Source organism: Platalea leucorodia (genome assembly GCF_965183815.1).
Source record: "Platalea leucorodia genome assembly, chromosome: 1".
NCBI classification, from domain to species: Eukaryota; Metazoa; Chordata; class Aves; order Pelecaniformes; family Threskiornithidae; genus Platalea; species Platalea leucorodia.
In genome coordinates, this window is record NC_138823.1 from 43,422,717 (window position 1) to 43,439,109 (window position 16,393).

General features: G+C 37.3%; 1 protein-coding gene across 1 annotated transcript in view; it reads right to left on the bottom strand.

Moving 5' to 3' along the window:
- The window catches only part of RP1 (RP1 axonemal microtubule associated), a gene marked incomplete at both ends in the record, with an annotated part of 184,872 nt that overhangs the window by 142,852 nt on the left and 25,627 nt on the right, over positions 1–16,393 (bottom strand). The window contains 10 exons of the mRNA XM_082316016.1: positions 713–890; positions 1,995–2,207; positions 2,850–3,023; positions 5,983–6,086; positions 9,740–9,869; positions 10,010–10,041; positions 10,157–10,233; positions 11,802–11,877; positions 12,751–12,829; positions 13,414–13,565. Coding sequence (XP_082172142.1) covers positions 713–890; positions 1,995–2,207; positions 2,850–3,023; positions 5,983–6,086; positions 9,740–9,869; positions 10,010–10,041; positions 10,157–10,233; positions 11,802–11,877; positions 12,751–12,829; positions 13,414–13,565 — 1,215 coding nt within the window. The remainder of the gene's footprint in view (positions 1–712; positions 891–1,994; positions 2,208–2,849; positions 3,024–5,982; positions 6,087–9,739; positions 9,870–10,009; positions 10,042–10,156; positions 10,234–11,801; positions 11,878–12,750; positions 12,830–13,413; positions 13,566–16,393) is intronic.

The following is a 16,393-nucleotide window of genomic DNA, read 5'->3' on the forward strand; positions in this document are numbered from 1 at the left end:
CTGAAGGAGAAGAGACAAGCAGACAATCCAGTGACGGTGATCCAGAGAGTGCTGAGGAGAGCTAATTTCTGAGTCCTGGCTAGTTGACTAGAACAGGTCAGCTCCCTAGTGAGGGAGCTTTCTGACTGCAATAGCTCTCAAATCTGACTACGGGACAGAAGAATCACATAATCAATATACTAGTGGGGGAAGTCCAATGTATTTTGCACCATTAAAAAAGAAATTGAACACTGCCAAGCAGGTCCTCTCTAAAGTCTACTACTTTCCCTATAAAATCAGGAAAGAGCATGGTATAGCTAACAGCAAGACAACTCCTCCCAGGCTTCCATAATCTGTGGCCAGAACAGAGAATAGACCCAGGAAGTCAACTCCATCTCTAACTTGTCACCTGTTTCAATTCTTATGCTCAAAAGTTTATTATTTATTATTTTTGTTTAGTATATTATTTATTATTATTTAGTATATTGATTTGTTCAGTAAAAAAAATAGATTTCTTCTGCATCATTTTTTGTTATAAAGACAGGAACGAAGAAAAATTAACTAGCTACATAGGAGAAATTAAGTGTGGGCACAATGAACTTTTCACCTTTAAAATCACTGAAACACAACACAGGAAATGGTGTCAACCTAGCTTTTACACTTTTGCTTTGAATTTGTCATTCAGAAACAGTAATCACTAAAGCAAACTGTAGAATATTAAGAAATTACATACATTTGATGACCTGTGGGTAGAAAAAAATGTTTCTCTCTCCAGTGTTAATGACTGGCTTAGTCTGGCCATCTGGCAGGAGACCAACATATATCCCTTTATTTCGCACTGATTCTAGACTTACAGACCCAGTTTCCAAATTCTTCTCAATTTTAAAGTGACAGTATTCATCACCTGTGCCCTAGGAAATTGAAAACAGAAATGTGAATTCAACAATTAAATTGACATAGCTAGGCAAGTTGGATGTTTCTTAATACTTAAGTATTGCTAACTTCTAATAATATTTCAGATTAACTTCAGGTTCTTCACAATGTCCTACATTATTACACACACACACACACACACACACACATCTTGGCCTTGCTTATTCCTTTGTGAACAGGAAGACTGATCACATAATTTGAGTAAGTGAAAGATCGCATACAAAAGCATTGCGATTTCTGTTAGGATTTAGGCAAAGTCTAGGATATATTCAAAAGAGTTTCCCACTTAATCAACTTACATCTTAATTATCCATTAGCGGGTTTTATCATCAATTTATTTAGACTCAATACCACTTTAAAACCCTGAATGTTTGTGCTTTGCCACATTCAAAACAATTGTATGAGTTCATATCAGCAAACAGACATAGGATTAGTAAACACTGAGTCTAATAAGCAAATACTAATGTCTCATTCTCTTTTTTGCTCTCAAATGTAAATCTGCAACAGAAACTCCTAGGAGGTGGAGAATATTATAGGTCCAAAAATCAGAATCTTTCAACCGTCCCCCAAGCCTAGTTTTATTACTAAATATGCAGGCTACTGGTGAGGTATTTCAAGAATAAACTCTACGTGGTTGCCTGATGAAGAAAAAAAATCAAGTTCTTTGCTCCAGACAAAACAGAATCATTTGTAAAAGCTCAGATGCCAACATGACTTCAACATCGTCCAAACTCACACCAGTATAAGTGTGGTCGTTTAATAAAAATCAAATTAGCACAATAGAATCTTGACAGAGAGTCATCAGGTATCTAGCAACAAATAAATTTTAACTACGTCCACGTTCTCAACAGTTTAAAAATATAATCAGATCCTTTCAATCAAGTACCAAATATACATGACAGCTTCTCTTGCTATATTTTTCTGTCTTTCCTTGGGCAAATGAAGGAAAAGATCTGAAAAGTTTTAAATCTCAACAATGTTTTATCCCATTTTTATCCAAGCAAGTAAAAAAATAATCTCTGCTATCACTGACGATTTACTCAAATTATCTGCAGATGGAAATACAAAAAAGAACTGCTTACTGTTCCATTACACTGATCATCTTTGATCTTCAGATACATTCTTGGGTTTCTCACGCTTTCAAACATGCAGACTCCAGAGCCGATTTTATGCACCTTCCAGTAGGATTCCCGCTGCTGATGACCTGCTCCGCTGCAGCTCCCATCAGGTCTAAGGGACAGAGCCTGGCAGAGACTTGTGTTGAGCAGAATGATGGCACCATGGTGAAACACACCCTTCAGATCAGAGACAAGAAGTCCTCTGTGAATAGAACAGCTTTTCTCCATATTAAACTTTGACATTTATATTGTTCATACTGATTTATTTTAAGCACTTATTCATGCATTTCCATGTATAAAATATAAATTAATAAGTAATTCAAGTATACATCCAGCCTTTGAATATTTGCTGCTTTCTGTGCAGATGCTAGCCTGGATAGCGGGAATCCCTCCCTACTCCGCAGCTTCCCTGCTTTTTATTGTTCAGCAGGGCAGCACAACATCCAGAGCACAAGGAGCATGGCAAGATAAGGTACTTGTTCTCTTTTCAAATTAAGTAATTTCCCATGCAGCTCTCCTGTATGCACCTACCTTCCTACTTTTCGAAGGTTGACTAAAAAGTTTAGAGACGCATCTTTTCTGTGTAACAGCCCACCCTATTTGCATATACCAGCTGCAGTGTCCGCATTGCTCGCCCCAGGGGAGCAGTAAAGGAAAACTTCTCAAGTGCCGCCTACCTGTTAAGCTGTAGTTTAGCTCCACCTGGTGGAAGAGGATCACTCTTTTAGCTTGCAAGCCTCTGGCATTTGATTAGATACAATCTGCTTTATAACAGTAAATTTCAGAAAAGTCTTCTTATTTTTCCTCTGCCCACCTTACCTTGACATGCACAACAAATTCTTTGGAAAGTCCAGCATATCCTGTTGTTTCATCAGCTACTTTGCCTTGAAGATTGAACATAACAGTGTGACCTGGGTTCCTGGCCGACTCAAGAATGGCACAACCATTTGGTTGAAGGTGAACACGGAGCTCACAGCAAGTCTTGTCTTTACTCTAACAAAAGCAAAGTAGGAATGATAAATTATATGAACTACCAGATATGGCAAAATCCAGAACAGAGAGTATCACAATATGGTTTCTGTGTTGTTCAAGTTTCCACAACATTACCAGTCTACTATGAAAATGTCATTGTATTTTTCAGATTTGCAGTCCTGATACCAAAGTCCTAAAATTGTGAACTCTGGAATTTCAAAGCACAGAAAGAGTTCATCTTAAGATGACACAGATCTGAGGATAACACGAAAGATACCTGGGTGCCTCAATCAGAGAGAGAGTTAGAGCCTCAGCCTACAAGCGCGGCAAAGGATGGAATATAAAATTGACATAGACAGGAGGTGAACTACAGCAACTCTTTGCCACCAGCCCTCCTTCATTTGCCTCAGTGTTTCTCCTCATTTACTGATACTGTTCTCACAGGAAACACTTAAGGAGTCAAAAGTTTTACATGAAAGAGTACAGCAACACACTATCCATGCTTGCCTGTTCAGGTTTGCAGACTGTGTGATCCTGTTGTATAAAAGACACAATATACAAAATACATATTTAAATATTTTATCAACTCCATCATCATTCTCATATTTAAATAAAACTACGATTTTAATAAATGTAAAATGCTAATAATCAGCCCAATAATTTAAAAGACTTTTGGCTTACATCCTCTAACTTTTTTTCAGCATTTTTAAGATGTCAAAGAATCAATATTTCCAGGGAAAATTTTCATTTCCAAGGCACTAGCTTCTGAAGAAAAAGCTTCATACTCAAAAAGAAATGCCTATCAATTCAATCTACTTCTAGAAGTAAAGGAAAAATTGTATGGATTTTAGAAGTGGTTGTGAAACAAGTGAGCTGACATGTCCTGAAAGTATAATTAAGTATGTATTGTAAGGTCAATTGCAATTTTTGTATTGCCATTTTGTTTTACATTTACCTATCTTCATTCCGAAGATCCCCAAAAGTATCAAATGACAGCATTTTTCACATTCCCTGGGAAAAGGAACATCTTGCACAACTAAAAATAAGAAAATTGAGATCCAGATTTTCTATAGATTGCTCAAACTCGTAAAGCATGTCAGGAGCAAAGCAGAAAATAGAAAGTTCAAATTTAAGTACTCAGTTAATAACCTCTCTGTAGTAAAATATACTGCAATGTGACAGCCTGCAAGGGGTTCTCTGTATCAGAATTACACTAATGAACATGAACACTAGGAAGTCCTGCAAGGTCTGACAGTTTCCCTGGCAGCCTGACGCTATCCCCATTGAGAAATCTAACTTTACTGAGAGTACGTTACTCCCACTAATGCCAATGCACATCATGTAAAAGAGGAATGGGACCAGCTTTTACTATGAAATTATTCACTGGATAAATAAGGAGAAGCACTCAAAAAAGTGAAAGGGAAACAGCATCTTCTCTCATCAGTAGAAGAGTTTCATCAGAAAGAACTGATTTCTAATTTGCCTACTTGTATACTGCAAGTGCTGAGAAAGAAAGGCAATAGTAAGACTTTGAAGATGGGATGAAACAAATCAAAATGAATCAAAACAAATCTGGAATATTTCAGCTGGCTTAAGACAGGCATGTTACTTAGAAACAGACACAAAGGAAAAATGGGCATTTAAAATCAATCCTTAGAATTTATACTTATCCAAAAAAAGGAAATCGCAGAATCACAGAATCATAGAAAGGTTTGGGTTGGAAAGGACCTTTATAGGTCATCTAGTCCAACCCCCCTGCAATCAACAGGGACATCTTCAACCAGAGCAGGTTGCTCAAAGCCCCATCCACCCTGTTCTTGAATGTTTGCAGGGATGGGGCATGTACCACCTCTCTGGGCAACCTGTTCCAGTGTTTCACCACCTTCATCATAAAAAATTTCTTCTATCTTTCTTCTATCTAGTCTAAATAGTTTAAAAGTTTTTAGTTTAAAGCTTCTTCTATCTTCTAAACTATAAAGTTTAAAGTTTCTTCTATCTAGTCTAAATAGTTTAAAAGTTTTTAGTTTAAAGCTTTTAGTTTAAAACCATTATCCCTTGTCCTATCACCACAGGCCCTACTAAAAAGTTTGTCCCCATCTTTCTTATAAGCCCCCTTTAAGTATTGAAAGGCCACAGAGAAGAGCCTTCTCTTCTCCAGACTGAACAACCCCAGCTCTTTCAGCCCTTCCTCATAGGAGAGGTGTTCCATCCCTCTGATCATTTTTGTGGCCCTCCTCTGGACCCAATCCAACAGGTCCATGTTTTTCCTGTGCTGAGGACCCCAGAGCTGGATGCAGTACTCCAGGTGGGGTCTCACCAGAGCAGAGCAGAGCAGAGGGGCAGAATCACCTCCCTCGACCTGCTGGTCAGACTTCTTTTGATGCAGCCAGGATACGGTTGGCTTTCTGGGCTGCGAGCGCACATTGCCAGCTCATGTCCAGCTTTTCATCCACCAGGACCCCCAAGTCCTTCTCCACAGGGCTGCTCTCAATCCCTTCATCCTCCAGCCTGTATTGATACAGGGGTTGCCCCAACTCAGGTGCAGGACTTGTTCAACCTCACTTGTTCACTTGGCCTTGTTCAACCTCATGAGGTTCACATGGGACCACTTCTCCAGCTTGTCCAGGTCCCTCTGGATGGCATCCCATCCTTCAGGTGTGTCAACAAGATATGAGGGCAACTAGTCAGCATGTGGCAAGCCAATACAAATCACAGCTTGGAATGGCCTAGTATTCTTGCATCAAATCATTTAGTCTATTAAAAAATCCTACCAAAGTGTAAAAAGTAAACTGTGAGAAAACAGACAAAGCCCTATGTCTAAATTTGCCTATTCATTGGCAATTTCCTGGGTTCAGTTCTGCAATTCTTAGCTCTTTATCTGACTGGAAGCACAATTATTAGACAGATTAAAACCAGCGTTATTTTTAATCAGACAATGAAATGTAATTATGAAGCAGAAATCAGTAACAGCATTTCCTACCTTTCCAATTACATGGCCACTGACAAGAGCAAGAGCAAGACGTGGCATCTGATGACTGCTGAATACACATATATTTCTCCCTTTGACATTTACATTAAAAATACCTAAGAGTTAAATGAAAAAAAAAGTTAGATGTATGAGAGTATATTAATTCATATTTGCATTTAATTACAATCAATGATTTGTCATTTTCAAGGGAAAAGAATTAATCAAGTGTTTAACTCAACAGTTTGACTTCTCTGATCAATGAATCCCCTCATTCCTTCAGGAAAGGGCATCTAGAGACTACTGTCTACTTCATTGCCTGGAGAAGAAAAACCCTGAGAGCTAATGATAAGGAACAAATTTCTTTTGATCAGCATATATGTTTTTAAAAAAATCCATAAAAAGGAGCTGAGGACTCCAGCATAATGAACTGGGCTATAGCAGTGAATTTACATGATAAATAACAGATCGTGTAGGGAACATAAAGCTCTCAGGTAGGAAAAGATAATTCATTTTTTCTGTATCTATATTAGAATTTGTAAAGCAAATCTTGCAGCATAGCTCATGGCTTCTAAAATTTTAAATCTGGCCAATTTTCCAAACAATTACCTCTTATAGCTACAAAATCCTGTGAAAGCTGAAGTAGTGCCATTTTTATTGTTCCCAGCAACAACAGCTGATTTTTTAAACAACTGTTGTACCAGTACATTATGTTGCCCATTTGCAAGGTGCAGCTATCTCTGGAGGACTTCTGTGGTGTCCATAACGTAAGATTTTCAGGGTGTCATCGGGACCATGAGAATTATACAGCCAAGGATCATTGTGCCCTTCGGGATGATGCCATAAATAATAAAATACAGATAGGGCTTCTATTCCTTGGGGCAAGATAGGGAGGACACATAACTGTCACAATGGGTCTCTGCTTTCAGATACAGATAAAGCTTCCTGAGAAATTAAAAAACCCTAGACCAAATCATCATCTAATATAGTTTGCCATCACCACTCTGATGGCCTTTGAATTATATTGCTTTAGATCTGCTGAAGACAAATAAACAGTTCTACCAATATCTGAAATGCAGTTTTCTATTAGAAAAGATAGGTAAATAATTTATGTCAGAGGACTTTATTCCAAAGTACACGCAAGGAAGTGGGGCCTCTAAATGAAAACTTAAACAACAGTTCCAAGTCAGCACTTGTGGACTTCTGTTGCACATGACTATTCTAGATGCTTTGTAAATTACTGTACATATAAGTAAAACAAACAAATCTGAAAGAAGTTAAGGGAGAAAGATATTGTTCTGAAGGCAGAAGAGTTGCGTGATCGGTGTCTGCATTCATTTTGTACCTGTGTTTGCTCTGTACTCTGAACTACAAAAAAAGAATACATGGTTATTCCTGTGTCACTAACTGTTCTTCTGATATCAAGGCAACTTTATCATATTGTTCAGAAAAATCAAACTCCTTGATTACCAGTTTAATTCCTAAGTATTACTAAATCCTTGGGAGGCTGCAGATCACATTACTCATTTTTCTGACTTCTAATCTAAATTAACAGTTTATACCAATTTTGTTTTGATCTTTCTTTCTAATATATTTAATTATATTTGTAATCTTTAACTACTGATATTTAGTAGCTGTGCATCAGAATTGGTCCTTTCACAATTATACGCATACTCATTTAAAATTGTGGAGGTAACACTTACATGAATTTCACATCTAGCATGTAAAAATGTGCCAAAAAGGTACAGAATGCAATAAAAATGTCACAGGTTTATGTCAGAAAAATACCATTAGAAATGCACTAATTTATAGAAAAGTAAGTGCATCTGGATGAAAATCGGGAAACAGTCTGCAGTGTGAATTTGAATTCTGCATGTTAGAAGATTCTGAACTCTGAGTTGTCTAAATGATCTGATGTGTCTAAATCGAATCACATACAATCCATCAACTGAAGACAGAGCATTCAAAAGCAGCAAAGATGTGCTTACTGCATCAGTCCAGATTAAAGACCAAATTCCTACAAGCAGGTAGTTTGGTCTGTCACCAAGTAATTCACAGTTTGTGATCCCAAATGGATCTCCTTGGAGGAAGGACACTACCATGCTGTGTAACTGTTTTCAGACATTTAAGACACTTGCAAATCCTAAAGCTGCAGGTAGGAGATTTGAGTTAATCAGTGTTTGAGTCACCAAATACTTTGAACTCAAAGACCAAGACTGCTAACTAATAAGAATAGGTTAGTAAAACAGAGTAACACCCACTTTCAATGTTTATAATATTACTGATCTCCCATATTATACATTTGAGTCTTCTGGTGCAGATTTTCTAAGGTGCCTTTATAGGCTATGCTAGGTGTATTGATTGCACTGCTCTCCATGCACTCTTTGGTGCGTCCTGAAAGATTCTGTTCTATCACTTCGAAAAAGATGTGTGTAAGGTCCCTGGGAATATGCCAGAAAGGCTGAGCAGCTCCATTGCTACAAAGATAACAAAAATATGTGTGCCTAATATGATACATGTTGTAGTTAAGTGTTAGTAACACAGCAGGATGGAAGCTGGCAAAGAGGAAGAACTGAAAGAGTGCTATTAAAATCAATGACAAGGATAGAATCATGGAATCATAGAATCATTTAGGTTGGAAAAGACCTTTAAGATCATCGAGTCCAACTATAAACCAACACTGCCAAGTCCATCACTAACCCATGTCCCTGAGCACCACATCTACCTGACTTTTAAATACCTCCAGGGATGGGGACTCAACCACTGCCCTGGGCAGCCTGTTCCAGTGCCTGACTGCCCTTTCGGTGAAGAAGTTTTTCCTAATATACAAATATTCAAATTCTTTCTGATTGCTAGAGGAAATTTCCTTCCCTGTTGACAGAAAAAAAAGTATGCCCAAAAAGTCTTACCCTTTCAAATTATTTTCTTCAGTTCCTTTGCTTGCCAATTAGAAAATTCTGGGGTTTTTTTTGTGGGTTTTTTTTGTTGTTGTTGTTGTTGTTGTTTGTTTGTTTGTTTGTTTTTTAAGACTGATTTGTCCTTTGAATTTGCATCAATCCAGATATAGCTTTTGCTACTATAGTTTAAAACTGGAAGTTGCATGTAATTAATCTTTGTTTTTGCTTATGAAATTGAAACAAACAGAGGGATAGAAGTAATAATTCTCTAACAAAATACTTGTTCACTCCAGGTATATTTTGTTCACTTATTTTATTGCAAACTGTGTTACGGGAACTACACATGCTTATTAGTCACAGCGCATTCTCACCTTGGATAGATTATTATTTTTTAACTCACAATCAACACTGGTGTGTTTGCAATCTTCAGAAAGACTCATTTGCAAAAGTATGGATTGCAAAAGGGTGGATGGAACAAAATTAATTTTATATATACATACACACACTCCCTATTAATGAACTATACCTGGAAATTTAACTTGTTAGCTTAGATGGATCTAGTTACAAAAGACTAGCTGTCCTTGCCATGGCAGTTCAATGGCAGCATTAAACTGCAGATGAAGTTTCTATTTGGTAAGCGAAAGCCAGTGATGAGATAACATGAGAATTTTTTTTGTGCTTTATATGTAAACCAAGCATATAATTTCTGAGTTCTTATAGCCATTAATACATGTAAATATTTTAAGTAAGGAAAATGTTTATTATAATTATCTACTCATATTTATTAGAGGAATCACTATATGAGATAGCAGTGAACTATAAAGTCGCCCTTTCTCGTATCTTTTATGCATACATTCACCTGAAAAATACTTTACCATATTTGTTTTTCTTGTCACCAAGAGCATCAACTCTGCTATCTGGACCGAGGCAAATGAAGCCACGGGTGAGCGTGTTGTAAAACTGAAGTGTATTGCCTTCCTGAAATTTCCACTTTTCAGCAGCCCACTAGTTTTGTAAACAACAAGCAGAAAAGATTTATGAGAAGATGATACACAGGAATTTGACATACATGAGAACAACTGACCTGATTTCACTCAAAGCATAATTTGAATGGTTTAAATAAAAATAAAAAGGTACATTCTTACAGTTTCTTCTCTCTTGAGTTCCAGCTCTTGTCCTGTACAGATAAAACCCATGTAATTAATATATAAAAAATAATAACAGAGCATCCTCATTCCATTTGACACAGTTGCAGTGAGGCTGGGTTCTCCTCCCCACCGATTTTCACTTACTTCCTGGAAACGTGCTGGCATCTGTCACAGTCAGTTCCCTAGCAATATTGCCATCATCCTGCCCCTGGTCCAGCCACCTATAAACCAGAACCCATTTCAGTGATATAACCTTGATTGGCAACTCCCACAATACTGTATACATGGCATTTGCATACTGATACTTCCTGTTCTATTTATTGAAGTCTCAAGGCTAGCAAGCAGCAATACAAAAATCCAGCTTTAGTGAAAAGAGATTGACTTTGGCAAAAATGGTTTTGTTTGTCTGTTCTTGATGAAATTTATAAAGAAATGCTTTCCTGGACTGAGGTATAAGGGCCTAAGCCAATTATTACAAATCAGAGAACTCATGTTGATCCCAGATCAATAACAAAAGGTGCAGTGGTCATAATGTTTGCTCTTGCTGTCTGCAAGAAGGCTGCAGCAGGATGCAAATTGTTCCATGCCCTAAAAATCTCTACACAGGCAGGCAAATCCAACACAGGCAACAATTTTACCATGTCTGAACTATACCTTTGTAATGCCATTGTACCTGCTTCACATCTACTTACATAAGTTAAGTCTAACTCCATTTGAGTCAAAAGGATTCACACACTGTGGGAGCAAGATCAGCAAGCCCAGTGTTGGGCTCTAACAATAACTAGCACATACCCTGTATTTTTCTGCCTGAAATGGATTTGAACTCTCCCTAAATTATGTATGAAGCTAGCATTATAGATCTCTTCATAGCAGTTCATCTCATCTAGAATATAGAATCAAAATGAGGTCAGGCAAAGACGAGGTGCTGTATCTGATAGGCAGAAAGCCCTTACTCACACATAAATCAGTTTCAGTGTGCACATCACTCACTCAGAGCTGTCTCAGGCAGTTATTTATTCACTCAGAGAAGTGAGAGGAGGAAATAGAATTGAGGTGCCACTGGCAAGCTGCAGCTAGATTCATACGTGACTGGACTTTACCATTCCTAATATTTGCACTGATCTTTATCAATTATAATTTTTCTGTAAGGTGTTGAGAATTAATCAGGTGTAGATAAAATTAGAAATGAGCTATAGAACAGAAGATTCAGAGCAGCAGCATCTGCAGAGGAAAAGGCAGGGAAGTCAGGTTTGCTTCAAATTACGTTGCAGCTCAGTGACAGGCTGCAGGGCAAATGAGAAAAAGAGATGTGGTCAGGTGGCTGTGTTTGTGATAGCCATTTAACAAGATCTTAAAGTCTGATCCTGAGCTCATTGAACCCCAAGTTAATCTCCATACTAACTTTAGTAAAGTAGGATCAGTCTGCTAGAGAGACAGCATCGCACTCTCCTGAAAAGCCTTGCATCACATGACATGGAAGGATGGATGGACCTGCTTGTGTCAGATCCAACGCGTTGGATATGGGGAACGTGTCAAAAAAGTACGTCTTGACTAGGTTGCAAGGTGCAAGAATGGCAAGTTCCCAGGCAGAACTTGTTATTGCTTTTTCATTAGCTCAAATGCACCACAGGTTTGGGGCAGGTACAACTCAGAGAGCTGTAAAAAGAATCAGACCATTTCAGCTCACTTTTTAGGAAACACATATTTCCCTTGACAGGACATTTCGGAAGAAAAACTATAAGTAATTACAAATGTATTAAAAATCTAACCAAAATGAAACACCACCAACCTGTGACAAAGAAAAGTATAATCCAAATCTGTTACAGGATCCTTGATTACAACTTTGTCCAGAAACCAGCCATTTCCTTAGAATAAATTAAAAAAAAAAAAAAAAAAAGTTCATGAGACGCAGATTTAATGAAGTCTGACTTCCTATGGCTTTCTCTCTTCCACTGGAACTGCAAAATCTGCAGCTCCACTGGCAGGTTGCTAGAGTCACGGCTGCTGTGACGGCTGGAGAGAAGACAGTACATCCTCTAGGTACTGTAGAGCTTGCTCATGGGCCTGCAAGCTGCTAGGTCCCTCCCTGGCTGTCATGGCCCTTAGTGCTGCACATCTCCGCCTCTTTTAACCTCTCATTGTATGAGAAGTATTTGTTTTGCCAATCAAAATATCAACAAGATTAGAGAACAGCTTATCATGGCTCAAAATAAGTTGCTATGTTTTACAATATTTAGGCTCAAGAGTTTGAAAAACAGGTCTTGTGACTGCAAGCAGTTTGAGTTTCACCATTAATTGGGTGTCTAATGACAAGATAGTGTAGCCAAAATCTCCAACTGCATCTTTACAGTGTAACCGATAATACTAATCAACCTAAAATTATAATAGCCCATTTTATCTATAAGACAGACAGCACAAGACGTATTCAATGTCTTATTATGCAGACACTCCCTCTCTTCACAGTTTTTTCCATAGGGATTGGCCAAAAATGACAGAACAGCAGCAGATGGTATCCTTAACATAATAGTTCAGAGTATAGTGAAAGTGAACACAAAATATTTGAAATTTGTTATGATACAATAAGGTAACTGTGTCACTTGAACAGTTTCCTTAGAAGCCTTTGTCTTTCACTTCTAAAATGTTTTCATACATTCAGTTTTAGAAATTTATTGTATTTCAAAGAAAAAGTTAATAACTTTGCAGGCAATATTCAGTGACTATATAGAGAGATTTCTGACCTGATCCAAGACCATTGTGTCCTATAACAATCTTGTACAAATGTCCAAGGTGCACAGCTTCAACAGCAAAGATGTCAGTCTGTAATCAATCAACAAAATTTCAGTAAAATCTAAAAAAGCAGAGCATTCTCCAGCTGTGGAATCCCAAATACACCTAAACCCATAGAACTCTTCTTTCAAGATCATCCTTTAAAATATCAGCTAATGATAAGGTGAGAACAAACCAAGAGGGACACATTTCCTGAAATAAAAGAAGCAAGTAAGCCTGATCACTTTACTAATGAGAGTAGTTCCATTCAAATGAATGGAATCAGAGTCAGAAAAGAGAAACCTGCTGAAAGCTTAATTAGCTAAACAATTACAAATTACAGCAGGTTTCAACATTAGAAATGCAGATATAAAATGTAAAGTTTCATTTTCTCTTCACTTATAAAATCAAATTTTTGGAAGAATTAAAAACAAAAGTACACAGCTTACCTATTTCTGTCTTCCAAAAACACTGGTATACCTTTAGAAAGTATTTTTGGCTTAATTATGGAATTTTGGGGAAACATTGGAATGCAGTAATTACCTCTTTTCTAATTGCACCTGGCCTGGGATAACCACCCACCTGAGACAGAAAAGCCAGCCAAACATATCAGAAAATGCCCTGCTTTCACTTACTTGTCCTTTTAAAAATTTCTTGAGTTTCTGTGACCTGAGCAGCTGTCTTGATCCTGTATCACCTCTTTCTCCATAGACAGAAATATAGACATCAGCCTCAGTTCCAGCATTCCACAGTTCTCCTGTTGTCACATGCACTTCATAGACAGTCACTGACAATAAAAGATTACAACCTTTCATACCACAAACACTATTATAGTTACAATAACATCTAGCTGTGAATGTGCCTGTAGAGTCCAAATACATCTGCATCAAGAAGAGTTAGAATATAAAACCTTAAAATTCCTATTCAATATTAATAAAATAATGTACAAACTTGCTTTGGTGTTACATTTATGCTTTTTATCCCAGACTGTCACTATGGGGAATGCAAACAGAATTGAACTCTAAATGCACAATAGTATGTCTTTGTCCTGCAGCATCGTTTGAAATCATCATAAAGCTGAAAAGTAAATAACATAAATCCAAGATTAGCCTCACCATAAGTGGTGAGATCAAAACTATAGAAAGTGACATGAGCCATTAATGTTTTGAATGCACTCGTTAACCAAACAAGCAAAAATCTAGCACCATAGTACTGGTTTTCTAGGACCTCGGAATGCTGCATAGTTTTATTATTTTACTGATTCATGCAATAGGATAGGACAGACATCCTCTATTACATTCCATATAGAAATTCTTTAAAGATTGTAAATTTGGGAGGAAAAATCTAGGACTTAAATTCAATAAATCGGTTATTTAATCAAAATGGATAATGCAAATAAAATTAAATTTCAGTCAAAATCCAATGAAATTGGAATAAATACTATGATAGATAAAAATATGTATCAATAGAAAACTGTGGTCATTAAAATCCAGATGTAGGAACCCTATAAAAACAGACAATTATAACCTCCAGTAGAAATATGGGAAAGGCAAAGTTTATGCCAACATAGAATAATAACATTTTGTTAGACCAAGTGAGGTACAGAGAAAACAAAAGGAGGAGAGAAAACCTAATTTTCTGGCACACAAGCTCTTCTTCCAGAGGTAGGTGTCCTTGTGATTCTCTGTCTTTCAAGTAGAAAAGAGTTTCTGGACCATTTGGTCCAGAAAAATACCAACGTTATCACAATTCAATTATCAGTTTCCACTTGAAACACGTTATGAAGTTTGACTGTAATCCTCTGAAGGAGGTTGCTCCCACAGCTCACTCTTCTGATGGATAAACACCTTCTTTTAATAAGCAGTGAAAATTTATTCACGATCAATCCATATCTGCAATTGTGCTAAATGGCCATTCAATGTTCACAACTTTTCCCTTGATGCTTATTTTTTTATGATTATTTCACTTTTATTTAAATGGCATTTGTGTGCAGGTTACTATATAAGCTGTCTTTAAAGAACTTAGTTTGAATAATGGTAACAATCTAGCTAAAACAGTAAGCACTCTGCACAGGCTATTTTAATGTGCCCACACAGAATGCTAGTGCTAGTTTGCTTCTAGCATCAGACCTAACCCATTTTGAGATGATGACTGGGTACCTCTAAACTCCTCTGAAGTATTGTACCATAGACATATGCTATTAATAAATCCAGCAGAGAGTCTTAAAATAGCTAACTTAAAAATTCAAGCAATTTTCACAATTTTTTATGCTTCTCTCTACCTCTCATAAGCCTAGGGATCATCCCAGCTTTATAAGTATTTATGAGTATTTTAATGCTTACAGCTTTTATGCTAGGAAATGGTGACTCTCCTAATGGAATGAAGCTGCATCAGGGGAAGTTCGGGTTGGACATTAGGAAAAGGTTCTGCACTGAGAGGTTGGTCAGTCACTGGAACAGGCTCCTCAGGGCAGCGCTCACAGCACCAAGCCTGTCAGAGTTCAAGGAGCATCTGGATGATGCTCTTAGTCTCATGGTTTAGTTTTAGGTAGTCCTGCAAGGAGCACTGAGTGGGACTTGGTGACCCTTATGGGTCCCTTCCAACTTGAAATATTCTATGATTCTGTGATTCTTTCCTTTAGATATTCCATGGAAAAGTGTGCAGAACAGACATTAAGAGAAGGAACGGTATTCTTTACATCTATTTTTGTCTATAAGTGTGGAACATTACATTTGTAAACACATCATTCTGAAATTAGAAAGTGTAAGGGTTAAGATCATTTGCAAAATTTAGTTCTTTCTCTTATGCCTATGAATTATGAGAGATTGAACAAGGAGGTAAAACACACATCTTTTTTCAGATCAGCTATTATTATTTGGACAAAAGCCAGCCACGATTAAGGCACAGAAGCTTTTGACAGTCTTTATTTAGCAGCATAGTCATGTACTATTTTTTCCCAGAGTACACCTGTCTCAGTATTCAAAATAGTTTTTATTTAGGAACCATTAATTAATACTGTATTTTACCCACATCATTTATCGTATCACCACTGGATCTATTCCCCAAATTTTTCTTTACAGCACCCACATGAACAGGTACCCCATGAACAGACCATGGCAGAGGCAGAGAATTGATTTCTCCAGAGCAACCATCCCATGTCTAAGACTACAACAATCCTCTCTATTCCTACAATTCCCTCCTTCATTAACTATCTACTTTCCAGTTTCTGCAAGAAGAAAAGCAAAGGTCCACCAGCCACCAAACACTGTGTAACTCTGATTTATCCCCAGCAAGTAGTTCATCATCATATAATTAAAGATTGCATCATAAAATATGAGCAGAAGGGGACAAAAGTAGGATGGTTGAGGATAAAAAGTCAAACGAATGGTGCTCAGTCCCCCAGCATTAGAGCCACAAAGTCTCTATGTAATACTTCTTAACAGTTTAATTCAGATGTTTTTCCTTTGAATAAAAAAGGCTGTTAAATCAGAAAGTGTTTCAGCCTCTTTTTATTCAGAAATTGGTTTTAAAGTGCCTCTCATCATCTCTCTTTCAGATTGATTCCAGACCTCTTTGCTGTTCTGTTATCAAACTATCCTCTCTGAAGTTAAAAGC